General features: G+C 44.9%; 1 protein-coding gene across 2 annotated transcripts in view; it reads left to right on the plus strand.

Moving 5' to 3' along the window:
- Positions 1-27,230, plus strand: part of atp9a (ATPase phospholipid transporting 9A) — a 244,853-nt gene that overhangs the window by 185,223 nt on the left and 32,400 nt on the right. Inside the window, exons 16-22 of one of the 2 annotated variants that reach the window (XM_086005301.1) lie at positions 5,698-5,790; positions 7,267-7,350; positions 7,856-8,026; positions 10,145-10,243; positions 11,499-11,588; positions 13,176-13,320; positions 21,038-21,102. In XM_086005301.1, the coding sequence (XP_085861427.1) occupies positions 5,698-5,790; positions 7,267-7,350; positions 7,856-8,026; positions 10,145-10,243; positions 11,499-11,588; positions 13,176-13,320; positions 21,038-21,102 (747 nt within the window). The remainder of the gene's footprint in view (positions 1-5,697; positions 5,791-7,266; positions 7,351-7,855; positions 8,027-10,144; positions 10,244-11,498; positions 11,589-13,175; positions 13,321-21,037; positions 21,103-27,230) is intronic. The other variant, XM_086005302.1, reaches the window with a different exon arrangement.

Below are 27,230 nucleotides of genomic sequence, written 5' to 3' on the forward strand. Positions count from 1 at the left end.
GACAAGGCCGGAGCAGTCCGTTCCACTGCCTCGGACAAGCCCTGGACCGACCTTTCCAGGGATTGTCCGAAGCCCTGAACTGTCCTTTCCATAGCGGCCTCGAAGCCCTGGACAGTCCTCTCCATGGCTGCCCCGAAGCCCTGGAGAGTCCTCTCCATTGTTGCCCCGAAGCCCTGGAGAGTCCTCTCCATTGCTGCCCCGAAGTCCAACACACTCTTTGCCAGTGTTTCTATTGACTGAGGCATCCTCCCCACTGCAGCCATCAGCTCAGTGTGCCTGAGCTGGGCCTGGGTGCTCATTTCAGCCAGGCGACGCACCTTCTCTGCACTCTGTGCAGCAGTCATCACTCCCTGCCTTGCCCTCCGGGGAGCCGGTGGCCGAACTTGCCTACCCCCCTTGCGTTGCTGCATGCCGCTTGTTCCGGCAACTGGCTCATCATCAGAGCACCCCCCTCCCCTCCAGGGAACTACTATCCCCAGTCTGCAGATGTGTATGCTCCCCTGAGATTGGAACGGATGCTCCGGCTTCCTCCTGATCCTCGCCTCCGGAGGCACTGGCACTGGCAGTTTCAGGGCGTTGATCCCGAGTTGGTGATGAATCATCTGAAAGCAGGGAGGTGGAAGAGTGGCTTTAGCAAAAGGACAGGTTGGCGGTAAGGCATGCCAGATTGCGGCAAGGCTCTGACATGGCTGCACACTGAGGAAGCATGCTGGCGGGGGGACCAAGTGGAAGGAAACAGCTGAAAAAGGTGAGAGCCTTACCCTCGCTGTCGAGAATGGGGTCGGCAGCTGCAGTGGTAACAGGACCACTCAGACGTCCTCCAAGAATCTGGTGCACTCTCCTCGAGATCCGTGAGAGTGACGACTTGTGGAGGCCCGCCACCGGTTCGAAGCTGGTCCTTTCGCATCGCCGCCAGCTTAGACTGCAGGGGAAAGAAGGGGAAGTTCTGTAACATGAGGCCTTGAGAGATCATCTCATGCCCCCCATGGTGCAAGAGCCCTTACATGAGGCCTTGAGTCAAATGTCCATGTGTGTGCCCAGAAAGGGCCATGGGTGCTTGCTGACAGATGGCCATTGGGGCATCATGGCAACAGGGTGCTCGAAGTCAGGTGCAGATGGAGGGAATCAGAAGTTTGCATAAACAACACTCACCCTAACGACCCGAGTGAGGTCGTTGAATTTCTTCCTGCACTGAACAGGGCTCCTGGTCGCCATACTGCTGGAGTTGACCCTCAGAGAAACCTCCCTCCAAGATCGCCGGTAATCCTTTTGATTCAGCCTCCTGCCATTGTCAGGATACAGAACATCTCGACGGCGCTCCACTGCGGACACCAACTGGTCCAGAGCCTCAGTGCTGAAGCGCTCTGCTCTCTGTCTCACCTTCTCCATCCTCACCAAGTTTATTGCGCCAGAGAAGGGCGAGCGCCGATTCTGAGGCCTACAGGGTGTTGAGTGTGGCAGCTCAGGCTGACTGACCCACCCCTTTAAGAGCCGGCCGGCGCCTGGAAGTCTCGTGGTTTTCGGTAATTGAGATCACCTGCGCTGCGCCCGTCCGCGCCGATATTGGGTAGCGCCTGAACTTTTGCGCCTTAGGAGCCCCGTGCAACGTCTGAATTCGCGCCTCAATCTCCTTTGGGGGCGGTGCAACCCAATATCGCGCCAGGCAGCGATAAGTTTTGTCTGGCTATAAACTTTGCGCAGCGCCAGTTCTAACGCCTCAAGCGGGGCTATACCCAATTTCTAGGCCAATATTTTTAAAGCAGTGGGTCAGATCAGTGATATCTATGCAAATGGGGAATTGCTTGAAGAATCCTGCCATTTAAGGCAAAGATTGTAACTCCTGTAAAGCATGGTATTTTGGCAGCAAAGATAAACTTGCAATATTTGTCATCTGCTCTGACCGTGTTAATATTTTTAGCTACCATCATTTCCTGTACTGTGTGGTAAAATACATAAATACTAATCTGTTTAATCTCTGGAGCATTTGTCTAAACACAAACTGTTTATGGTTTACTGCAATTTGAGCAAAACTAGATAAATTCTGACCTCAACTCATCCTTGAACTCTATTATTTTAATTTTTGGACCAATTGTTACCTGTTGCTGTAGTTTGTTTCAAACAAACTCAGTCAGCTATCTTAGAAATTTTTGCGTCACCTAATTAGGGTGACATTTACCAATGCAAGGTATAAATCAAGAGGTACGTATTTGCAGCTAAAAAGCACACACTCATGGAAATGAGTCAGCAGCCTTCAATTAAATCGATGGTAAATTTTGTTACCCATGGATAGCTACTGCCTCATTTTTATGTTTAAAATCTGAGCGTGTGAGTGTAGTTTAAATGCCAGGAGACCCTTGTGCTCAGGAAATTACCAAACTTTATTTACCATCTTCCTTGAAGTATTTAATCCAATTATTATTGCATAGAAATATGACTCTGATGGGATATATTTAAAGGTGGCATCACAATGGAGGGGGACGTTCAGAGCTCTGAGATTTGTCACAGCTCATACCTCACTGAAACCAACTACAGTATTTTGTATATGCACAGGCTATAAAGTTTGTTGATCCACGAGTGCTCATCAGGGCTCTGGTGTATGGTGGACTCTGGCAAATTTTGTGTTATCTGCTAAAAAGAGGGGCACAGCCACATTTACAATGCACATCCTCACTTTGTTAGGAAGGGCCACTAATGCAGCAACTTTCTGATGCTGAGAATTAAATACAATTTTTTTTCTTTCTGCCAATTTTCTCCTTCTCCCCTTCCCTCTCTCCCCTCCCGTCCTCTTCTCTCATTGTGTTGAATCCTTGCTGGGATACAGTTCCACAGGCACCAGTACCCCTCTGGTATCATCTACCTGACCAATGTTCATTCTTGAATCTTGACGGTGAGGGCGGGGGGGCTGGTGGCGTGGGGAGGAGAGAGACTGTACAGCAATCAGGCGTGAGTTACTGGCTCCCCTAGGTAAGTGGCTCTTTCAGCACTCCTTGTGGGCCAGGAGGAGCAGGAGTGTTCCCCCCCCCCCCTGCCAAACCCGGCCCCTCAAGGAAGCCTTTGTCCTCCCCCAGCTCCGATCGCCAGCCTCCTCCCAGCCCTCTCGATCTTCTGCCTCCAATCTATCCCCCCACCACCTCCCAAATACCAGGGACCACCCCCAAGGTCCCCGGTCTCCTGCTGCTAGCGTTTCCTCAACCGCCAGCCAGGTTGTCCATTTGACCGGCTGCTGGCGGGAGGCAGAGCTACAAACATAGAAACATAGAATATAGGAGCAGGAGTAGGCCATTCGGCCCCTCGAGCCCACTCCGTCATGTAATGAGATCATGGCTGGTCATCCAAAATCAGTACCCTGTCCCTGCTTTCTCCCCATATCCCTTGATCCCTTTAGCCTCAAGAAATATATCCAACTCCTTCAAGATGTTAATGAGGTCCTGGTGTTAAGATTGACCGCTTTCGACCTCACCCACACCCTCTTCACCTCCCCGTAAATATCAGGATCAACTCTAGCGCACCCAACTAGTGCTCGGACGCCACTGCAAAGCTACTCTTTTTAAGCCTGCCTTTGCTTATGGTCCATTATACAATATGTGATCCATCTGGTCATATTACCCTTCTTATCATGAGACTTGATCTTCATTGCAAACAATTCTTCATGCTACAAATAAAGCCCTTCAGATTGTTCATAATTGTAGATGGAACTGAAATCACGGGAAAAACATTCTTGATTTAGGTTTTAATTATGATTACAAGAAGATTGCATGTTTCATCCACTTGAAATAAACAAAACTCAGGTGGATTTAGAATTACTTTGGGTGGACTGAATGTACAATTTCAGAAAATGTACAGCTACCAAATACCTCATTTTCAAGGGTAAAGAAAAGATGGCCTCTAGCAACTTACTTGTCCTCGTGCTTAGTGATTTTACATTTATCTTCGTTTCTGGACATTTAAAAATCAAGGGTTGAAAAATCTAAGTTGGAATTTAGTTTTTAGGACATGGTGCACACATCCGAGTACAGTGGTACATGTGCTTCACTGGGCCATTTTTGAATTTGTATTTAGCTTTGACATAATTGGGAAGGTAATGTTGTTGCACATCTCTATTTACAGCAGCCTGTTGTTTTGCAGGATGATGGTTCCTTCTCTTGTTCAGTTCTTTTCTTTAGCTGTCTTGTACACAGCGAGGTAACAGAAGCCTAAGCTACAGTCTGGGCAACTCAACAGGCATCATTTGAGAAAGTAACAACCTCCTGCTGAACTTGGCTGGGGAAATGGCTAACGTGCATCGACTGCTGATACTGCGTCAGTGTTTATAAACATTGTGGCTGCTTCTAGCAAGACAGGAAGTCCAGCTTTGTTTTTATATTCACAAGCAATGTTAGCCACATTCATGATTAAATGCATTACATTTCCACTTGATCCATGAGCGGTACCTCCAAAGCATCTGATTTAACCAAAATTCAACAACCTTGAGAAGTAGAAATCTGCTATTTTATTTTATATGCAAGTTATAAATGTAGTTAGTTCTACAAAAGCAAAGACTGACTTTTAAAAAAAAAAATTAGCTGGGCTTGAATTTATGAAATTTACAACTGTAACCAATTTTCTATATTTAAAGGCAGGCAAAACGCAATCTGATGTCACAGTGCATTAATTCCCCTGAAGTGAGTGATTTGTAGCAGGGCTAGCTTAAAATAATGTGTGGAAATTCAGTAAGATTTAGTTGTCTTTTCAGTGGTGTGGATAGCTCATCTTATGGAAGAAGCAGAAAAGCCTTATATAGAGAAGTAAATTTGGCTGGGGATGTATTTTAAGGTTTGAAAACAAATTTGAGGAGTTCTGATAATCTCAAGTTGAAAATGTTTTTTTAGTAACTGCCCATTTATAAGCACTTTGTGTTTGCAGTGCACTCTTATAATGTTGGTTAAAGTGTAGATGAGATGAGTATTAGAACACTGAATGCTGGGAGGGAAGGCTAGTTGTTTAATGACATTTCATTTCATTCCATGCTGAAGTCAGCAAGCTCTGAAAATGAGTGCTGGGATGGAGTAATGAATGAAGGACAGATTCTTGGATACATAATTACAAAGTCACAAAGGTGAATTCCTATCATGTTTCATCTTTATATCCAGCATTTCCTGAGGAAAGGCTCAGACATATGATTGTGTTTTTTTGTGAGCCCTCCCTGGAGTATTCCTTTGATGTGTTTTGGCAAACGGCTGTCATTCTGTTTGTGATCGAAACTAACATGGTTTTAGGTTTCACAAACAGAAGACCAATGATGGGTGTTAACTTGGACAAAGTTTTAAATGAGTTCATCGGTGTTTTTTCTTTTCTTTTGTTGGAACTCCCTTCCTAAACTCCACCACCTCTCTTTCCTCCTTTTAAAATCTCTTCAAAACCCATCTCTTCATCACCTCCTAATCTGTCCTTCGCTGTGCAGAATTGTGTTTTCCATACATAGGTTTCTGAAGCACCATGGGACAGTTTTTACATTAAAGCGGTGATATAAATGAAAGTTGTTGTTGTACTAACTGTCTATCTGAGAAGTTGCCCTTTAATTGGCGAAAGTCTGGATAGTGCAAGAGCGGCTAAGAGGCTCATTAATGTCATCTGTCCTTGCAGGAATTTGGCACTGAACAAAGTACTCAAGCTGTTCCTCTAAGTGCCATGTCTCTTGTAATTGTATTTTTTGACTAGGATGAATCTACGGGAGAGATTACATTCTACATGAAAGGGGCTGATGTGGTCATGATGGGGATTGTTCAGTACAATGACTGGCTTGAAGAAGAGGTATGTAGTCTTCCTCATTTTCCTGTTCACACGTTTAAAGGAAATTTCCTGGACAAGGTCGTGCAATGGCTTTACCCCTGAGTATTTGAGCACAAATACCCTCTGGTATATTTTTTCAGAGACAATAAAAAATGACCAAAGCAGATGCCTTCTTGATTTTCATTATTTATAAAGGCAGGTTGCTGACATTGTAGCCTTGATTTTAACCCCTGCACCTGATGAGAAATGGCCGGGCAGGGGGTTAAAATCGGGGAAGCATCCTTGCCTCCATGTTTGTGCCACGCTCACTGCCGCTGCCATTTGACTCCCTGATCCTGACGTCTTGGTAACTCGGGTTTGTGCAAGGGCTGCTAGTGGTGCCTTGTCACAAGCAGGAGTGAGACCAGAAGAGGGCCAGAAAAGTTAGTAAAATTATTTTTTTCCTGGTTTCCTTGTGGGAGAGGGGAGCAGGAGTGCACCTCTGGACCCTACAAGGAAACCTTTGACCTCCCTTGCCCCAGGCTGTACACCCCCACCCCTGACTGTGATTTCATCCGGCCCCCGCACCTCACAACTTACTTTATGCCGGAGACTGTTAACTTTGGTTCCTGGCAGCAGCCTCCTGCTGCCCAAAATCCGGTCCCTGCCCACTGGCCAGGTAGCGATGCCCACTGGGTTAGGGCGGGAGACTCACGGCCCAACATTTAAATTAGGCCCGAGATTAAAATCTCACAGGCCTCATGTGGCGCCGTGATGCGACCTTGCTGCTCACAGCACTCACCCCCCAACTTGAAATCGGGCTTCGTGCCTCTTGAGTTCAAATTCAACAACATCCTGCTCATTGCTCGCCGTGAGGCGCGAGAGATTGTTTGGAACTGACGCTGAGCACAGAAACTTTGGCCCGGATTTTACTGGGCCTATGACGGCGTACGTGCCCTGCAAGTTCCGGGTTTCCATATGAGATGCGCATGTGCGAAAACCCGGAACTTGCGATCTGTCAAGTTTCTCCTTGACCGCAAGAAGCCGAAGCTCTGCAACCATCAGGTAAGTACAGAGTTTTCTTGCGGTTCAGAGGTGTACGTGGGCGGCCAGCCTCCGACCGCAATTTTCAGCCCATGATGTTTTAGCACTTACCCATGGAAAAAGCAGGTCTAAGAACAAACCTTCAGCAATTTATAGGATTTTCTCCCAAAATGCTTGAATTGAATCACACTTCTATATATTATTCTTTGTACTGTAGTACATAGAAGAATTCATATAAATTAAAGATTTGCTGGAAGAAATATGGATGTAGACGAGGTACTGTAGCTGGGCACTAACCAATAAACAAATAGAGGTCATGTGATATGTCAAGTGTCTTGAAATAAAGTATCTGATTTTTTCCATAAGATATTTTATTAGGAGGAATCCAGTACTGTATAAAATGATCTGTCAGAAACATAATCAACATAAAGGATCTGATTTGTTTCAGTTGTTCTGATTGCTGTTTGATTACAGTGTGGCAACATGGCCAGAGAAGGACTTCGAGTTCTAGTTGTCGCCAACAAGTCCCTAACAGAGGAGCAGTACCAGGATTTTGAGGTAACTAGATCTCTATTTGAATTATCTTATCAAAAACCATCCCCCAATGGCTTAGCGGGTTTATTCAGTGTATTGGGAAGATCCCAGGTTTGATCCCAATTTATGCAGGCCAGTAATTTAAGAGCTGAAGCCTCATGCCTTGAGTTAGGGAGAGAAAGAAAAATCAACCTGTTTTCTAGCTCCTGAATGCTATCTAGAAACCACTGCAGGAAACATGCAAATGTGAATGTTGGGTGAGGACAGACTAAGGCTCAGCTGTGATGCTTCCCATGCTGTCATTCACTGTCAGGACTCTCGTGAATAATGGCCATTTAGTAAGGTACCAGAGGACACCCATGGAATTGTACTCTGGCAAGGGGCAAACATCTTGGAAGGGGGAAGAAAATTGTTAGCTTTTTTTAAAAAGTCACTGCAACGTTCCTCTTTCACTATGACTAAGTTGCATCAAACTTACCAGGCAGCTTTATTGCGAGAATGAATGGAAAAAAATGTCTCTCTTCTTCAGACTCGTTATAATCAAGCAAAGCTGAGTGTGCATGATCGGTCATTGAAAGTGGCAACTGTTATTGAGAGTTTGGAGATGGAAATGGAGCTTCTTTGTCTGACTGGAGTGGAGGACCAGCTGCAGGTTGATGTCAGGCCTACCCTGGAGATGCTGAGAAATGCTGGTATAAAGGTAAGAAACCACGCCCCAGTGTACAGCAGAGCTAAAGTTCTGTCTGGGCTGACTAAGAAAGACCCCCACTTAAGATTGTAATTCTCAAGTTCCGTAAATTTGAGGTCATCCAAAACTCTGCTGCCCATGTCCTAACTCGCACCTAGTCCCATTCACCCATCACGCCTGTGCTCGCTGACCTACATTGGCTCCTGGTTAAGCAACGCCTCGATTTTCAAATTCTCACCCTTGTTTTCAAATCCCTCCATGGCCTCGTTCCTCCCTATCTCTGTAATCTCCTCCAGACCCACAACCCTCCGAGTTATCTGTGCTCCTCTAATTCTGGCCTCTTGAGCATCCCTGATTATAATCACTCCACCATTGATGGCTGTGCCTTCAGCTGCCAAGGCCCTAAGCACTGGAATTCCCTCCCTAAATCTCTCTGCCTCTCTACCTCTCTTTCCTCCTTTAAGATGCTCCTTAAAACCTACAACTTTGACAAAGTTTTTGGTCATCTGTCCTAATATCTCCTTATGTGGCTTGGTGTCAAATTTTGTTTTATAACACTCCCATGAAGCACCTTTTACTACTTTAAAGGTGCTATATAAATCTAGAGTGAAATAAAAACAGAAAATGCTGGAAATACTCAGCAGCTCAGGCAGCATCTGTGGAGAGAGAAACAGAGTTAATGGGCTGGATTTTCATTCAGCAGTCGGGAAGGAGGCGGGACTACAACTTTTGGGTTTTAGTCCCGCCTCCATCGACATCCGGCCAGTCCACGCGATTTTCCCTTGATTGACCTTGAGCCCGCCCAGTGGGCTCAGCAGGCCAATTAAGGGCTACCCGGCAACAGGTGACATCACAGACTGAAATTTCATCTGTCAAGAGGTGTTGACAGATGAAATATCAGTGTTTCACAGCTGTTTGAAGCTGTCAAACACTGACAGTCTGACTTCTAACCTGAGTCCTTCTACACAGACTCAGTTAGAGCTCTCACCGGCACTGAAAGCTGAAGGCTGTCACTTTTGACAGACCGCACAGTCTGACTTCTAACCTGAGTCCTTCTACACAGACTCAGTTAGAACTCTCATCGGCACTGAAAGCTGAAGGCTGTCACTTTTGACAGATCGCAGCCATTCTGCTTTCAGTGCCGGCTGAATTATGGATTCCCGACGCCTAGAGGAAGAAAGGCTGTTAAGGTAAGTACAGGTAATTTAAACTTCTTTACACACTTAGACACACCAAACACACTTACCTTTGCACTCATGCACACATCACTCACCTGTACACCGACATCTCGACCCCTCCAAGTCCTTCAACCCGACAGCCCGCCTGCTCTAACCTGGCGTGGTTTGGAGCCATCGGGAATCCCATACGACACCCCTCAAAATAGGGATTAGACTAAAAACTGCCTGTTAACTACCTGTTAACAGGCAGTTAATTGGCACTAATCCCTTCCAGCCTCGGGTCGGCGGGTCCCAGTGTGGGGTGGGTACCCGCCTCCTTTGAAACTTACGTGGAGGCGGGTTTTGGGCGGGATGGTGTCGGGACCCCCAAATTCGGGATTTTTGCCCCCCCACACCGCCTAAAAGCCCGCCTCACGACACACTGAAAATCTAGGCCAATGTTTCAGGTTGATGACCCTTCGTCAGAACTGGAAAAAGTTAGAGATGTAACAGGTTTTTAAGCAAGTGTAGGGGCAGGGAACTTGCTTAAAAACCTGTTACATCTCCAACTTTTTCCAGTTCTGACGAAGGTTCATCGACCTGAAACGTTAACTCTGTTTCTCTCTCCACAGATGCTGCCTGACCTGCTGAGTATTTCCAGCATTTTCTGTTTTTATTTCAAATTTCCAGCATCCGCAGTATTATGCTTTTGTATAAATGCAGTGTGATGTTGTTACAGTTGCACAAACACTTATTTTTTTTGCCAGTGATCTGAAACTTAGGATTAAAGTTGAAGTTATACTCAAACTGGTGTGAGACTGCCTCCTGGAGGAAGCTTTACATCTCATGAGTTTAGTGTGCTCGGTAGTCTCCAAAGTTTACTGCCACTTTTGTATTGATGCACACTCTATACCACTTGTATCAATGCTGACATTACTCATAGTTCCCAGTAATTTTACACTATTTCTTCTAGGTGTGGATGCTCACTGGGGACAAACTTGAAACGGCAACCTGTACGGCAAAAAATGCACATCTCGTAACCAGGAACCAAGACATCCACATCTTTCGAACTGTGAGTGTTTCCACCGTGACCTGGTTGTCATTGCCACTGCTGGATCCCCAAATAATTGGATGGCGCTGAGGTCTGCAATCTTTAAGACCATAAGCACCTTTCAAAAAGGCTGTGCCAACATCTGCATCTCTTTCAATAAATGTAATTGCAAGTCTTGGAGGTGGGGGGGAAGCATGATTTTTACCTCCTCCAGTTCGGAAGGTGCTAACCTTTGCTACTTATGGCTCTGTAGATGATAATGGGTACCTCTGAGCCTTTGCCCAAGTGGTCATTCTTTATATGTGAATTGAAACAGTGTCTGACTATCTGACCATCTAAATATTGTTGTTGGCCCTATCTAGCAGGGCTCAATGGACAGCGGCTGATTTTTCTTTTTACTCCTGCCATTGCCCTCCTCTGCTGGCTGAAGGACAGTGAAGCCAATCATTGTCTCTCACTGCTGCCATGTCTGAAATTTAAGTCAGTTTGGCTCAGTAGTACTAATCTAGGCTGATACTTCAGTTAGTACTGAAAATGAGCTACAATTCAAGAGTTGCCTCCAATCAGGTGAGATGTCTTTAGGCTCAATTATGAAATAGGCGATGCTGTGACCCATTGAACCACCAACAGAGCAAAAGGCAAAACAAAAGATATCAAAGTTAATCACAATCCTTGTTTTAACTTTCTAGCTTTTTAAATGTTAAGCTCTGAAACCTCTGTTTTTAATTACAGTAAATATTGCCTGACCAAAGGCACTTGAAAAAATAATTTTTCTGAATTTTTTCTCCTGTTTCCTCCAAATAATACTTTGTAGCTTGTTACTTTAGCTGAAATGTCACTTCCTATTAGCAAGAAAACAAAATTCTGTGCAGCAGCTCAATCTTCAAGGAAAAAGAATGGTGCAAGTAGTTTGGAACAGGTTTTGTCAGTGACATGCTAAGTAGTTGGCTTGACTTTTGGTCATTCTTTGTACTTGTCGACAATCAACGTGTATGTATTACAGAATAAATATAGCCCAAGTAATGATATAAAGGGCACGGCTGTGGTTTCTGTATATTGTTTCTGTTTTTGCCAATTCTCTCTCTCATTCAACTCTCCTGAAGGTATTAATTCCTGCCAGGATACAGTTCTGTGGGTGCTGGGTACCCTTCCTTACCTCCCTCAGGTTTCCATTTTTCATGTGTGTGTGCCTTGATGTATAGGATCCAGCTTGTCGTGGCTTACGTCTTGTATTTCAGAAGTTAATCTGTACTGTTACTGATGTGTTTATCTTTAGATAACCAATCGAGGAGAAGCTCACTTAGAGCTTAACGCTTTCAGAAGGAAACACGATTGTGCATTGGTCATATCTGGTGACTCGCTGGAGGTGAGCATTTATTTTGGTACTTTTCACTTGGTAGATTTCTGTCTTTTTTTAACTATCCAGGATTGTGGCACCATTGACCTATGCTATATGGATTTATTTATGAACCACTGATTTTGGTGGCTCAATTTATTGCCCAATTTCCTCCTTTTTATTCCCTTCTCTCCGGAAGGCAATAACTCTTGCTGGGGTATGAATTCACAGGTGCTGATAGTCCTCTTGTACCGTAAACAAGTCATTGTTTCTCATGTTTAAATCTGGATATTGGAGGGCATCACAGTAAAGCCCAGTACTATACCCACCGGTGTCCATATGTGAACTTAGCTTTTCTAACCAGTCATGTCTGATTCCAGCACAAATTGCACTTGATTCATTGGAAAATGGAGTGAAGATTCATCACTCTAGGTCTCTGTCCATTTTGTACATCACCCCATTTAGGCTGGGGGATTTGATGGGCAGGAGCTTAATTTGAATATTTTAATGAAGTCCTAATGACCTCATTTAGACGTTCATAAACGTCTAGCACTGAGTCATCTAGCCACCCATATAAATCCAGGGTTGCTAGGGAACTGAGCTGTATACGGAATTTCATTTTAAGAGTCCAGTAAGAAGATGGTTTTGCAAATTTTCAAGCCATTTCAGTGTGATTAGTTATCTCCCCAGGCAGATGCAGAAAGCCTGGTGACAGGTGGGTACAATAACCATTCTTCATGCCGCATCCTCTATATACTGTAGAAATAAAGCGAGTCAGAGACGACGTGCCACAGCGCCTATCGGTAACATCATGACGACATTTTTATGTGCATGCTCAGCATGTGGTATCCTCGGATCCTATGAAGTCAAGCTATACCCCCACAGTGTGTGGAGGATGGATGTCAATCGAAGCACGAGGAAGACCTATCTCAATGGTTAATCCACCATCTGCTCCTTCATCAAAATGTGTGAAATGGGGGACTTTAGCATGAAATAAGGTGACCCGTAGGGACTGTGGTGTATAATGTTAGCTGTGTAAGGTTAGCTGTGCAAGCCCGGCAGCTCTATGACGTAAAATGGGGTTGCCCATTGGAGCTGTTGTATGATATGGTTGTATTTCAATTTCTAACAGGAAGTCCTGTTGATTTGGCTTAGAGGAGAGCTCTGTATTAAGTACTGATTCACAGAATCACAGAAACCCCACAGTGCAGATAGAGGCCATTTCGGCCCATCGAGCCTGCACCGACACATATCCCACCCGATCCCCGTAACCCCTACACCAACACATATCCTACACCAACACATATCCCACCCTATCCCCGTAACCCCACGTATTTAATCCCCCTAACACTAAGGGTCAATTTATCATAGCCAATCAACCTAACCCGCACATCTTTGGACTGTGGGAGGAAACCGGAGCACCCGGAGGAAACCCACGCAAACACGGGGAGAATGTGCAAACTCCACACAGACAGTCACCCGAGGCCGGATTCGAACCCGGGTCCCTGGCGCTGTGAGGCAACAGTGTTAACCACTATGCCACCTTTAGTCTGTGTCTAGCTCGCATTGAATATGTTGCTATTGTGAGCACCTCCCCTTGTTTTCTTTCTCCTGTAGGTATGTCTGAAGTTCTACGAGTACGAGTTCATGGAGCTGGCCTGTCAGTGCCCTGCTGTAGTCTGCTGTCGATGTGCTCCCACACAGAAAGCACAGATTATACGCCTGTTGCAGCAGAGGACTCGCAAATTAACATGTGCAGTAGGTGAGAAGCCACAAACCTTGCACTGTTGTTGTTTTCCACTGTGGGCTAGATGTTTAGACAGTGAATGTCAAACCACTTGAAAACATACTGTTGTACTGTGTTCATTCTCTATCTCCTTTTCTTTCTTGCTTTCTTTCTTTCTCACGCCCTCCCCTCCTTCCTGCCACGTTCTAAGTTTTGTTGTGTACAATACTGTAGTTTGTGACTAGTTATATGGGCTAGTCTTGCAGAAGCAAGGTCATTCTGTAACTCAGCAGTTGTCTAATTATACCACTCTCTGTCATGGATTAGTTTCGGTCAGTTGTATAACTTGTTTGCAGCAAGATCCCGCATTACCAAAGTAAATTATACCAAGACCTGTTTGGTAAACCAGAAATTCAGTAGTGCTAGAATTATAGTTAAAAAGGAGCTTTTACAAAGAAGGATGCTTCCCTGATTATTACCGTAACTAATAAATTTGCCACAAACCTCTGCACTCCTTGCTTTAGTTCTAAGGCATTTGCTGAAGCCAAAGTTTTAGTAAGCTGGAGTTCATTGAATACGGTCCTACTCTACCAAGCCATTTTAATGGCCCAGTAATTCCGTTCCAAATGCGTGAGTGCGGTCGGGGTACTCACGCGTCTGGCCGGAGGAAATGCCGGTTTTCAGCATGCACAGCGCATGCGGAGAAAACCGGCATTTCCAGTCCTCTGAACGAAGGGGTTCAGAGGCACAGCGCGTGCAACTGCACAGGCAGCGCGTGCGCAGTGAACTTCGTCGATTTCATTCATGGATTCAGTGAGGGTAAGTCCTTGCAACTTACACATGAAAAAAGCATGTGTAAAGTTGCTCCAGAGGCTGCGGAGGAAGATATATTTTATCGTGGAGCTTCTGAAAGGCAATATTTTTGTTTGGGAAAGGGAGGAAAGTTATTTTAAGAAATGATGAGGTAAGTTTTAAAGTTTAATTTTTTTTTTTTTTTTAAACGGGTTTTCAGTACTGTAGGTAGAAGGAGCAATTGTGGCTGTGTGAATTGAATTTGCTGTGTTTAATGTGAAAATGACTGTTCTAAAATATATTCTTTTAAGTAATTATGTATGTATGTCCGTATATATTCCTTTGCGTATATGTATATATTCCTTTACTTATGTGTATGAATGTATGTATTTAATTATGATTTTCCAATAAGTTACTTTCTCTGAAAGTCATAATTAAATAAATACATTCATACACATAAGTAAAGGAATATATACATACACGCAAAGGAATATATACAGACATACATACATAATTACTTAAAAGAATATATTACTGATGAAAAGTTTCTTTCTTAAAAATGTTGGAGTCATTTTCACATTAATAAACACAGCAAATTCAATTCACATAGCCACAATTGATCCTTCTACCTACAGTACTGAAAACCCGTTTTAAAAAACAAAAATAAACTTTAAAACATACCTCAGCATTTCTTAAAATAACTTTCCTCCCTTTCCCAAACAAAAATATTGCCTTTCAGAAGATCCACGATAAAAAATATCTTCCTCTGGAGCAACTGTACTCATGCTTTTTTCATGTGTAAGTTGTAAGGACTTAACCTCACTGAAAGCATGAATGAAACCGACGAATTTTACTGCGACGCGCTGCCTGTGCAGTCGCACGCGTTCTGCCTCTGAACCCCTTCGTTCAGAGGATAGGAAATGCCTGTTTTCCCCGCATGCGCTGTGCATGCTGTAAACCGGCATTTCCTCCGGCCAGACGCGTGAGTACCCCGACCATACTTGCGCGTTTGGAAGGGAATTACTGGGCCAACATTTTACATGTCAATAAAATGAAAAATTTAAAAATTGCACGATTTGCCCCCTCGCATCTGCGACTGAGGGTTCAAGGAGGTGCATTGCGCAAGAGGTCATCGTCGTACGTATCCTCACACTGTTCCCTTTCGGGAACTGTATGAAGTGGTGGAAGGATTTCTGGCCACGTTAACGCTCCTTCCGTGACCATAACCATCTTCATACCAGCCATTAGGGTGGTTAGTCCTATGGCGCGAGGGTTTTACGGGCTCCCACAACCCATCCGAGTGGGGGGGGGGGGGGGGCCACCCGCGGACGCAAGTATCCCGCTGGATGTCCACCCGGAATTTATAGTTGGAGCTCCGACTCCACTTGCCGGGACTGGCTGGAGCGGGGTTCGAAACCCTACTCCCTCTGGCCCAGCGGCGGGGATGCTTACCGCTACGCAAAAGGCCCACTCCGCGCAAAAGATGACACCCTTACGTTTCCTGCACCTTTTCCCTCCCCGTGACTGGAGCCCTATGCTGCCACTTGAAAGACCAAGCTATCATCTGTCCTTTTTGCGGCGCCTTGGACTTCTCATTACCAATGATGAGCAGGCGCTGCACCTCCACCTCATTGAGGAGATTGCTGAGGTCATCATCAGTTCAATTGTGAGTTCTTTTAATGCCGTGAATTGTGCTCATTCCAGCCATTTCACGTTGCTAATCTGAGTGGGCCTTTGGCGTAGCGGTAGCATCCCCGCCGCTGGGCCACACGGCGTAGGGTTTCTAACCCCGCTCCAGACAGTCCCGGCAAGTGGAGTCGGAGCTCCGGCTCTAAATTCTGGGTAGACATCCAGTGGGATATTTGCGTCCGTGGGTGTGGGTGGCCCCCCCCCTCGTATAGGTTGTGGGAGCCCGTAAAACCCTCCCGCCATAGGACTAACCACCCTAATGGCTGGTACAAAGATGGTTACGGTCACGGAAGGAGCGTTAATCACGGCCAGAAATCCTTCCACCACTTCATACCATTCCCCAAAGGGAACAGTGTGAAGACATGTACGACGACGACGTTGCTAATTAAATAAATGGAATGAAAAAAATGCTTTCAGGGCTTTTAAAAGTCTTGAAATCGCTTTAATTCTGTTTAAAACTACTTCAGATTCTTCAAAATAATTTAAACGTTTTTAAAAGTTTATAAAAGTTACCAAAAGCTTCTTAAAAATACAAAAAACCTATTTAAAATGCTGCTCTACATGTAAAAATGCTTTGCAGCTTGTGAGAAGCATTGGGGGCGTGTCCTTTTAAAATGAGACCTCAAGGGGCGTGTCTCACTTGCACAGCGCGCTCCAGGCTTCGCGCTGGCTGCACTCCTGGGCGGCGTGACGTCAGACGCTGCCCGGGAGTCAACATTTTAAAACAGCAATTCCAGGCGTCCCTGAAGCTCAACGGCTGGCGCGTCGGGTAAGTGCATATCGGGGGCTTGCACGCGCGGCAAGCCTCCGACCCGAATTTCTGCCCTAATGTGTTCATTCAGTAGATTGGATCTAAAGAGGCTGACTCGCTGATCAAGTGTGTGTAGCAAGGACCAGATCTCACCAGGTGCACTGGTCAGGAACTCGCAGGCCCACAGTGCCTGATTTTTTGTTAAAGACATAGGGAGGGGTGAGGTCCTGGAGGGATTTGAAAACAAGGATGAGAATTTTTAAATCGAGGCATTGCTCAACCTGGAGCCAATGTAGGTCAGCGAGCACAGGGGGTGATGGGTGAATGGGACGGTGCGAGTTAGGACACGGGCAGCAGAGTTTTGGATGAGCTCAAGTTTACGGACGGTGCAGGTTGGGAGGCTGGCCAGGTGAGCATTGGAATAGTCGAGTGTAGAGCTAAGACTTGCATTTATATAGCGCCTTTCACGACCACCGGACATCTCTCAGCGTTTTACAGCCAATGAAGTACTTTTGAAGTGGAGTCACTGTTGTAATGTGGGAAACGCAGCAGCCAATTTGCGCACAGCAAGCTCCCACAAACAGCAATGTGATAATGACCAGATAATTTGTTTTTGTTATGTTGGTTGAGGGATAAATATTGGCCAGGACAAAGGCATGGATATGGTTTCAGCAGCAGATGAGCTCAGGCAGGGGCAGAGATGGGCAATGTTAGAGGTGGAAATAGGTGGTCTTGGTGATAGAGAGGTTGTGGGGTCAGAAACTCAGCTCGTGGTCAAAAAGACGCCATGGTTGTAAAGAATATCTCTTTTTTAGTCCCTTCTTTTGACTACCCTTTTGCTATTTATGTGTTTATAAAAGACTTTTGGGTTCCTTTTTATGTTAGCTGCTGATCTATTTCCTTACTCTTTCTTTGCCCCTCTTATTCCCTTTTCTAGATCTCCTCTGTACTTTCTATATTTAGTTTGGTTCTCTACTTTATTATGAACCTTACATTTCTCATAAGCCGCCTTCTTCTGTCTCATTTTAACCTCTATATCTTTAGTCATCCAGGGAGCACTAGCTTTGGATGCCCTTCCTTTCACCTTCATGGGAATGTGTCTACTCTGTACCTGAACCATCTCCTCTTTGAAGACCTCCCATTGTTCAATGACTGTTTTGCCTACCAATTTTTGATTCCAATCCACCTGGGCCAGATCCCTTTACAACTCACTGAAGTTATCCCCCTCTAGTTGAGTATTTTTACACTTGATTGTTTTTTGTCCTTTTTCATAACTATTTTAAACTTGATATTATGATCGCTGTTCTCCAAATGCTCTCCCACTGAAACATGCTCCACTTGCCCCACTTCATTCCCTAAAACTAGATCCAGCACTGCTTCTTTCCTCATTGGGCTGGAAACACACTGATCATGAAAGTTCTCTGGTACACATTTCAGGAATTCCTCCCGCTCTTTGCCCTTTACACTGTTACTCTCCCAGTCTATATTAGGATAATTGAAGTCCCCCATTATCACTACTCTGTATTTGTTGTGGTTTCTGCAATTTGCCTGCAAATCTGCTCTATCTCCTTCCCACTTTTTGATGGCCTATAGTATACACCCAGCAGCGTAATAGCTCCTCTATTGTTCCTTAATTCTAACCAAATAGATACTGCCATTGACCTCTGAACTACACTAACCCTCTCCAGTGCTGTAATAGTTTCTTTGATCAATACTGCCACCACCCTCCTTTTTTTCCCATGCATCCTTGCATTAAAATCACACTAAATAACTCTGCTTCTGATAAGTTATGTTAGATCATGAAGACCTCATCTTAACTTGAAATATATAATCATTCAAAATGCAGGGAAGTGAGATTGACACCAGTGTGATGTGCCATAGATCAGCACAATGTGAGCCCCCAGGATCCACCACATAGCAAGCTCTCAGTTTCACCTATCACCTTGGTATCGTACATCTGTACAGAAGCGCCAGCTGTTGATAGTGACCTCAGGTTTACCATTTTTTAGAAGATGACGTTTCTAAAGCTAGCATGAAATAAGCTCCAAAAAATGAAAACCTGTCTACTGCAAGACAAAATGGTATTTTTAGTGTAAAAATGATTGAAAGGTTAACCTCTGTTTGTAAACTGTAAGAATGTGGGTGTAAAATGTAAACTCTGACCATTGTCCCACCGGCATTAAACAGCGCCACCTTCTGACTACAAGAAAGCAGCGCACTGATGCAACAAACACAGATCCAACAGTATGCAAGACTGTATTTTTATTTAGGTTCTTAAATTATTTTTCTCCCCTTCTTTCCTGGAATTGTGACTTCTGCTTGGTTACAGCTCCTCAATTGCTGGCAGCCCTCTGATATCTCGCCAAAGTGGCCATTCTTCATGAGTGTTAGACATTCCTTCGGGTGGGGAGAGCAGGAGCAGTGGATGACAGCTGAGCCCAATCCTGTCTGCAGCAAGCTTCCACACGCATGCACTTGCCAGCACTGGATAGTAAGAATGGAAGCCGTAACTGGTTTCCACCCCCAACTCTTTCTAACTCAGGGCCACTAACGCTAATTATAGTACTGCTAATGCCTGCGGAGGTCAGCTAACTCAACACAGACCCAGGATCAAACCTGTGACCTTTCTGTTCTGTGTGACAAAATCATATGAATTAGTCGTGCCCATGAGCAGAGGAGTGAAACACATCACCAGGTATAGCATTTCCTTAACTAAAAGCTAGGTGACACTGTTGCATAACACAAAATGACTTGATATTTACTAAGGAGCTGGATGAGCTTGGCATCTCATACTTAAATAGCATTAATTATCCCCAGATTTTATTGAATGCTGTTCTCCCAAATATTAACAAACGTGCTGTAGAGGTTAGTACGTGCATGTAAATATTTAAGAACATAAGAAATAGGAGCAGGAGTAGGCCATTCAGCCCCTCGAGCCTGCTCTGCCATTCAATAAGATCATGGCTGATCTTCGACCTCAACTCCTTTTCCTGCACTATTCTCATATCCCTTGATTCGCTTGATTTATACTGTAAGCAGGCCTCTTGTGGCATTGTTAATGGGTAAAATGCTAGCCTGGATTTTCCATATTTCTAGGGTCATCTCAATTTGCATAATCTCAGAAGCTTCCAGCGTGGAAAGTGTCTGTGACTGGGAGCTCGCCTGGTGCTGGGTTGGCAGTTGTGTGCTGCGACAGGATTTAAATGCCTGATACAACCTAAAGGAGGAGGCACTTTTGTGTATAAGGCAGCAGCCTTTTGCAAACGTACCTGCAGGCAGTTCAGAAGGTTACAGAACACCTGTTTTCTCCAATGGAACGAGCGAAGCACAAGGCAGAGGTTCTCTTTAGGAGGACCCACAGGCAAACTCCCTAACAAAAATGGCAGGATGTAGCAACCAGTGCAAGTGCCAACAGTAACATAGCGTATAACTGGAGGCAATATAGGAAGAAGTTTAATGACCTTACCAGATTAGCAAAGCTAGGGGAGCCCACTATTATATTCCATTAATTCAGTGTACAAAGCACCCAAAACGCTTACCATTACATTCCCCTCTCACTATTTTAAATTACTTTCAAAGCTTGCTATGAAGGCTCATTATGTACAGGGTACACAACACCACCAGCCTTCCCCTGGAAGTGTTTGTTTACTCACATCCTTTCATGGACTTGGGCCAAAGTAATCTTAATTTAATATAGCAGCATGATGCATGTACATGTCATCGCAGTCAAGGTGAGCTGCATTCTGACACTTGGTTATCACTGAATATCATTATGACAGTTGCAACCTCTCACTTCTTCTACTCTGGTTGCAGGAGAAGACAGCCCATAACTAAAGAAAAAAAGAGCAGGAAGTCTCCCTAATACTCGTGCACTAACCCTGTATGAGGAGGAAGCTCAGTGAATCCTGGGAGTAGAAACCAGAGAGGGTATTGGAGATGGGGAAGTAGGATGATTGGCCTAGGTTGCGGTTTGAGTGGGGCTGGTGGTGAAAGGGTTGGTCTGGCAGGAAGTCTTTTGTAAGGGGAGAGGGAAGGGAAAAATTTGGTCGAAGAGCTGCTTGTGGAAACGAGGAGTGATGCTTTCAGGTCAGAGAAATCTCGGTGGGGGGGGGTGGAAAGAATATTTATATTTTACTTCATTATCAAAGTAAATTAAAACAAAGTATGCTGCAAATTTTTCATTCACTTTAAGCTCCAGAGATTTCATTGAGTTGTTTGTGGTTGTACTACCACACTGGGTGCTGTATTTACTCACTGAGCTATCAGGCAGACTGTTTTATGCCTGTTTAAAAAAAAAACTTATTTTGTACCTGAGGATGATTGCAATAGTGTAAGTAATCTAGTATCTATAATCCTCTTGCATGTCCTCCAGCCAGTCCTGATATTAAATAGGAATAACATGAACTGCCCTACTCAGTAATCAGACTATACCACTAGAGACTGAGAAGTAGGTTGTGCATAATGTGGGAAACTGTGTTTAATTTAAAACTTTGGATCTAAGATACGCATGTTTCATTGCAGGTGATGGAGGAAATGATGTCAGTATGATTCAGGCTGCTGACTGTGGAGTGGGGATTGAAGGCAAGGTAAGGATATTGGGATTCAGAAACCCATCGATGTGTTTAGCTTTTCACACATTCGGAGCTGCTCTGTTAATGGTTTGCCCTGGTTATACAGGTTAATCCAGGTCAAATTAACGCCAAATAATGATTTACAATCCGAATTGCAATGAGCGGATGTGAATGAGACCTAACTCGTGGGCTGGGTTCACACCAACACTTATTCAGACGTATAGGGTTGTTTACATACCTGACATGGACTCGTCTCACTGTATCCGCTACATTCCTGGATTGGGCCAAGGTCCACGCTGCATGTTTCCTGATCGTGAACCGATGTGTTTCCGCAGCCTTTTATATTAAATTATGACTTATTTTGTGTACACAGCACACTTCATAAAGTAACTTATTGTGTAAAGTTCTTTGAGAAGTTTAGATTTGCTACGGTACTATAAGAAATGCAAGTGATTTTAGGTAAGCCTATAGACAAAGGTTCAATAGGTTCATTGTGGAGTTGCTCCGCTAAAACTGCTTTTATATTGTGCCGCGACCTGCGCTGGTGGCGTCCACTCCCGAAGCACTGGTCTCGTGTAGCTGGCTGATGCTCAGTTTTAGTGAGTCCCAGCAAGTTTACTTTTAGGTTGCAGCTGTTTGTGCCAGGAGCCAGCATCACTATTGCAGGACTGAGCGCAATCTTATAAGCAGCCTGAGAGTACGTACCCATTGTAAATGAGGCAACGCCACTAACTTAAACTGAATCAGGGTCTTCAGGATCTGTATGAGAGAACTAGAGGGCTGGTGCGGAACAGCATACCCACGAGTGTCAGCTTTGTAAAACCAAACCTAGTACGATTTATTTAAAAAAAAATCATTTTTCAATGTTCCAGTGGATGAACTCTAGTGCTTATATTTTATAGTTTAAAAAAACAATCAGGTTTCTGAGGGAGAAGCCAACCAGAAGAGCGAAGTATTTTCAAAGCAAAAGGTCACAGTCCAGAAAGACTGAGAGGTCACAAGAAACAGGAACTAAGTGACAAGGAGTGATCACTAGAGACCACTTTCAAGGAGAAAAGGAGATGTGTCTCTCTTAGGCAGTACCTCGGAATCGAGGATGACTCGCTTCCACATTAAAAATTAGTTCTCAGGTGACTGATGAATCCAATGCCGGACCTACAGTCTCTGTCACAGGTGGGGCAGACGGTGGTTGAAGGGGCGGGTGGGTGGTGTCTTGTTTTGCACACTTTGTACAAAAATAATAAATTGCAGGACAACGGAGTATTACAGTTTAACTCTTTTAATAAGCATTAGGTCTGATCTTACTCAATAACAGCACAGTGGGGAAAAAGATGGCGTTAGGACCCCTAGCCTGGGTCTTCTAAACAATAGTAGTCCTTACAGATGCCTGCAGGTCAATGACAACTCAGCATGTGATCACATGTGAATATAATAGGTATTCCTTACAGATGCCTGCGGGCCAATGATAATTCAATATGCAAATGTTACATCCCCTTTTAAAAGTAAAATGTTATGCATTACTTTTAAACCTTTCTTCGACACAATGTTCTCAGTAGCATAAACATATAAGTAAACTCAGCATTTAACTAGCACTGAAAACATCACAACGTTTCAATAACGATGTACAGGTTTTTTTTTAGGGCAGCGATCCGCCTACACCCTTTGACAGTTCACAAGTCAAGGATAACTCTAGGCTTGACCTCTCGTCCCGATCTTGTGTGGTATGGAACTGAGCATGCTCCTGAATCGGGTCAACAATTCCGGTTCAGGTTTAGGTTCAGGTAAGTATGATGTGTTTTGTGTATTGCTCTGTTCATCATACTCTGTTGAACTGATCCTCTCGTCGGAATGACGGTGTTGTTCCTTGGTGTTCAGGAGGTGCCTGCGATTGCGGCGGTACACCTGTCCTTCTGGGGTGCGAACGTGATACGATCGCTCAGTGTCAGCTGGTTGGATGACGACTGCTGGCTTCCAGTAGTCATGCTCCTGGATTCTGACGGATTCTCCATTGTGCAGCGGCGGTAGTAGTCTAGCTGACCTGTCATAGTATCTCTTTTGGTGTTGCTGTCTCTGTACACGTTTTGCATGCACTTGCTTGTAGCTGACAACCTCTGGCTGCAGTTGCTGGTTGGTGCTTGGAAGGATTGAGCGAAGTCTGCGGCTCATCAACAGCTGTGCTGGTGACTTGAAGTTGTCAACCGGAGTGTTGCGGTACTCAAGGAGACTGATGTAGGGGTCTCTTTTGTCCGCTTTGGCTTTGTCCATGAGTGTTTTTGCAATCTGGACAGTTTTTTCAGCAACGCCATTACTTTGAGGGTAATGTGGGCTTGATGTGACATGTGTGAAATCCCATGCCTTGGCAAACGACTCGAACTCTTTTGATTTGTATTGGGGGCCATTGTCTGAGACTAAAGTCTCTACCATGCCATGCCTGGCAAAGGCTGCCTTTAGCTTGTGGATCACAGCTGCAGATGTGGTGCTGTGAAGCTTGTCCAGTTCAAAAAATCTGCTGTAGTAATCAACAGTCACTATGTAGTCCTTGTTGTTCCAAGTGAACAGATCCGTTGCCGCGACCTGCCAGGGCCTGTCTGGGATACGGTGAGGTATCATGGGCTCTTTGACATTTGATGGGCGGCGTTCTAGACAAATGGAACATTTTCCGACAATGTCCTCAATGTGTTTGCACATTCCGGGCCAAAACATAATGTCACGTGCTCTTTGTTTGCATTTTTCCATGCCCATATATCCAGCATGAATTTTTGTCAACATCTCTTCTCTGAGACTGGTAGGAATGATGATTTTCTCCCCTTTGAAGACGATTCTGTTGATTTGTGACAGTTCGTCTCTGTGGTTCCAGAATTCAGATATGCTCTGAGGGCATTTCCTCCTTTCCTCAGGCCATCCTTCATATATGACTTTGCTCAACAGTGTGAGTTGTGCATCTTTCTCTGTTGCTGCTCGGATCTCCTTCAGTTTCGAGTCACTCACAGGTAAGCTGTTGTACACCATGTGCACCTGCACATCCATGCCTTCACTGAGGCTGCTGTCCTGGTAGCTAAGAGACTTTCTGGATAGCGTGTCTGCGACAGGAATGTCTTTGCCTGGACGGTGAATGATTGTGAAGTCGTACTTCTGTAGCTGAAGGATCATTCTCTGTAGCCTTGGTGGGGCTGTGGCTAGTGGTTTCCTCATGATTGACTCGAGGGGCTTGTGGTCGAATTCCACAATGACTTGTCGGCCATAGACGTACTGGTGGAAATGCTTACATCCAAACAGAATTGCATATAGCTCTTTCTCGATTTGAGCATAGTTGATTTCACTGTCTGTGAGAGATCTGGAAGCGTAGCCGATGGGCTTTCCTTCTTGCAGTAATACTGCGCCTAGACCGTACTTTGACATGTCCACTTGTAGTCTGAGCTCTTTGTTGGGGTCGAAGTAGGCAAGAACTGGTCCTGGTTCTCTGGTGATTAGGTCTTTCATTTTCTGAAATGCTGTGTCATGTTGTTTGTCCCACAGGAACTCATTGGATTGTTTGAGCAACTGACGCATGGGTGCGTTGATTTTGGAGAGGCTCGGGGCAAACTTAGCTAAGTAGTTAACTATGCCTAGTTCTGCGCGGTTCTTCGGGGGCTCCATCTTCTTGATGGCGGAGATTTTCTCTGGATCCGGCTTAATGCCATCAGTTGAGAGGCGATGCCTGAAATAACTGATCTCGGTGGATCCGATTATGCTTTTCTCGGGGTTGAGCCGGATACCTTTCTCCCGTGATCTTTGTAGCATCGCACGGAGGTTCCTGTCATGTTCCTCTCTATTCCTGCCATAGATGAGGATGTCGTCTACGATTGCGACTACTCCATCGAGGCCTTCATAGGTTTCGTCGATCTTCCACTGGAATTCATCCTGAGCTGAGATAAGACCAAATGGTAAACGCAGAAATCGGTAGCATCCAAATGGTGTGTTGAACATTGTTAGCTTAGATGACTCTTCCGTGAGCTTGATAGTCCGGTATCCTGATCGTGCGTCCATTACACTGAAGTAACGTGCTCCCACTAGCTTGGGTGTGATGTCATCTAGCGTTGGTAGAGGGTAGTGAGGGCGTTTGATAGCCTTGTTCAAATCTCTGGGGTCGAGACAGACTCTGAGCTTGCCTGTACGTGGTTTCTCAACCACGTCTAGCGCGTTGACCCACTCTGTCGGTTCTGTTTCCTGGACGATGATTTCTGTATTCTCCATGCTCTGCAGCTCCTCCTTCAGGCGACTACATAGAGCAAGGGGTATCCTTCTCGGTGGGCAAACCACAGGGGTTGCTGCTGGGTCAAGGTGAATAGTGCATTCACCTGGGAATAGTCCGATTCCTTTGAAAACATCAGCAAACTCCTCCATGACTGTCTGCTTCTCAACTGGTGCTGTCAATGATAGCACTAGCTTGACGAGGTCCATGTCTAAACATGCCTTTAGACCTAGCACTGGAGGTGCTCGAGTGTCAACAATGTAAAAGTCCAACATCATGTCGCTTTCTTTGTACTTACATTTCATCATGCATGTGCCTTTTACAATGAGCTGCTCACCCCCATAGCTGGTCAGTCTGCGTGAGGTGGGCTGTAGCTCACACTCATCCTTCAAGCTGTGATACTCAGAGGAATTACATTAACCTGAGCTCCAGTGTCTAGTTTAAACCTAAGCTCTGTGCCCTGTTTTCCTATCTCAATATCGGCAAAGGCTTGCTCAGTCTCTGAAATCTGTTTTTTCTGTGACACAGAATCAATAAACAGTTCCTCTGCATTTGACCCTCTATCTGGCATTTGGCTGTCACTCGCTGTGTGTACTGCTTTCCAAAAACAGTCCTGCAAACTTTAGCAAAGTGGTTCCATTTAGCACATTGCCTTCCTTTGGACAGGGCAATGCTCCTTTTCTCCATGCATCTTGTTTCCACAATATCCACAGTTTTTGAAGCGTTTTATGTCTGTGTCGCTCATTTTTAGAACTCTGAAACACGCTCTCTGGGCGGTGTTCTTTGGTGTGTGTCTATTAACTGCGTGCACTGTCTGTTCACACGAGCTGCTCGTGGCGCCGGTTATGGTTTTCAACTGTGCTTGGGCTATCTCATGCGATCTAGCTATGTCCATAGCTTTGTCCAGCGTTAAACCGGACCCAACATTCAAAAGTTTCTCTCTCACTTTAGCTGAATGTTTTCCAAACACGATGCGGTCTCTGACCATCTCATCTTTATCTTCTGCATATTCACAGTCTTTTACCAGCAGTTTTAACTCAGTCACGAACTGTTCAAACGACTCACTAGCTCCTTGTACTTTCTCCTGAAACTTGTACCTAGCGAATATCGTATTTGTCTTGGGCATCACATATGATTCAAAACGGTCAAAATAACTTTTCAGTAACTTTGCTTCATCCGCGGTGAGGGACCATGTGTTAAAAATGTCTCTCCCTTTTTCTCCGATCCACAGGAGTAGGTAGCTGCATCGTTCTTCCTCTCCTTTGCTTTTCAACGGACCCGAGAGCATCAACTCCACATGTTGCTTGAACTTGCGCCATTCTCCAAATAAATTCAAAGATTCCCAATTAATTCGAGGCAAGGGAGCTCCAATGCTGTCCATTTCAAATCCCTGTTCTGACACCATGTCTTGTTTTGCACACTTTGTACAAAAATAATAAATTGCAGGACAACAGAGTATTATAGTTTAACTCTTTTCACAGAATCACAGAAACCCCACAGTGCAGATAGAGGCCATTTCAGCCCATCGAGCCTGCACCGACACATATCCCACCCGATCCCCGTAACCCCTACACCGACACACATCCCACCCTATCCCCGTAACCCCACGTATTTAATCCCCCTAACACTAAGGGTCAATTTATCATAGCCAATCAACCTAACCCGCACATCTTTGGACTGTGGGAGGAAACCGGAGCACCCGGAGAAAGCATTAGGTCTGATCTTACTCAATAACAGCACAGTGGGGAAAAAGATGGTGTTAGGACCCCTAGCCTGGGTCTTCTAAACAATAGTAGTCCTTACAGATGCCTGCAGGCCAATGACAACTCAGCATGTGATCACATGTGAATATAATAGGTATATTCCTTACAGATGCCTGCGGGCCAATGATAATTCAATATGCAAATGTTAC

Source organism: Somniosus microcephalus, chromosome 13 (genome assembly GCF_052327205.1).
Source record: "Somniosus microcephalus isolate GS21.2 chromosome 13, FLI_Smic_1.0, whole genome shotgun sequence".
Classification (NCBI taxonomy): domain Eukaryota; kingdom Metazoa; phylum Chordata; class Chondrichthyes; order Squaliformes; family Somniosidae; genus Somniosus; species Somniosus microcephalus.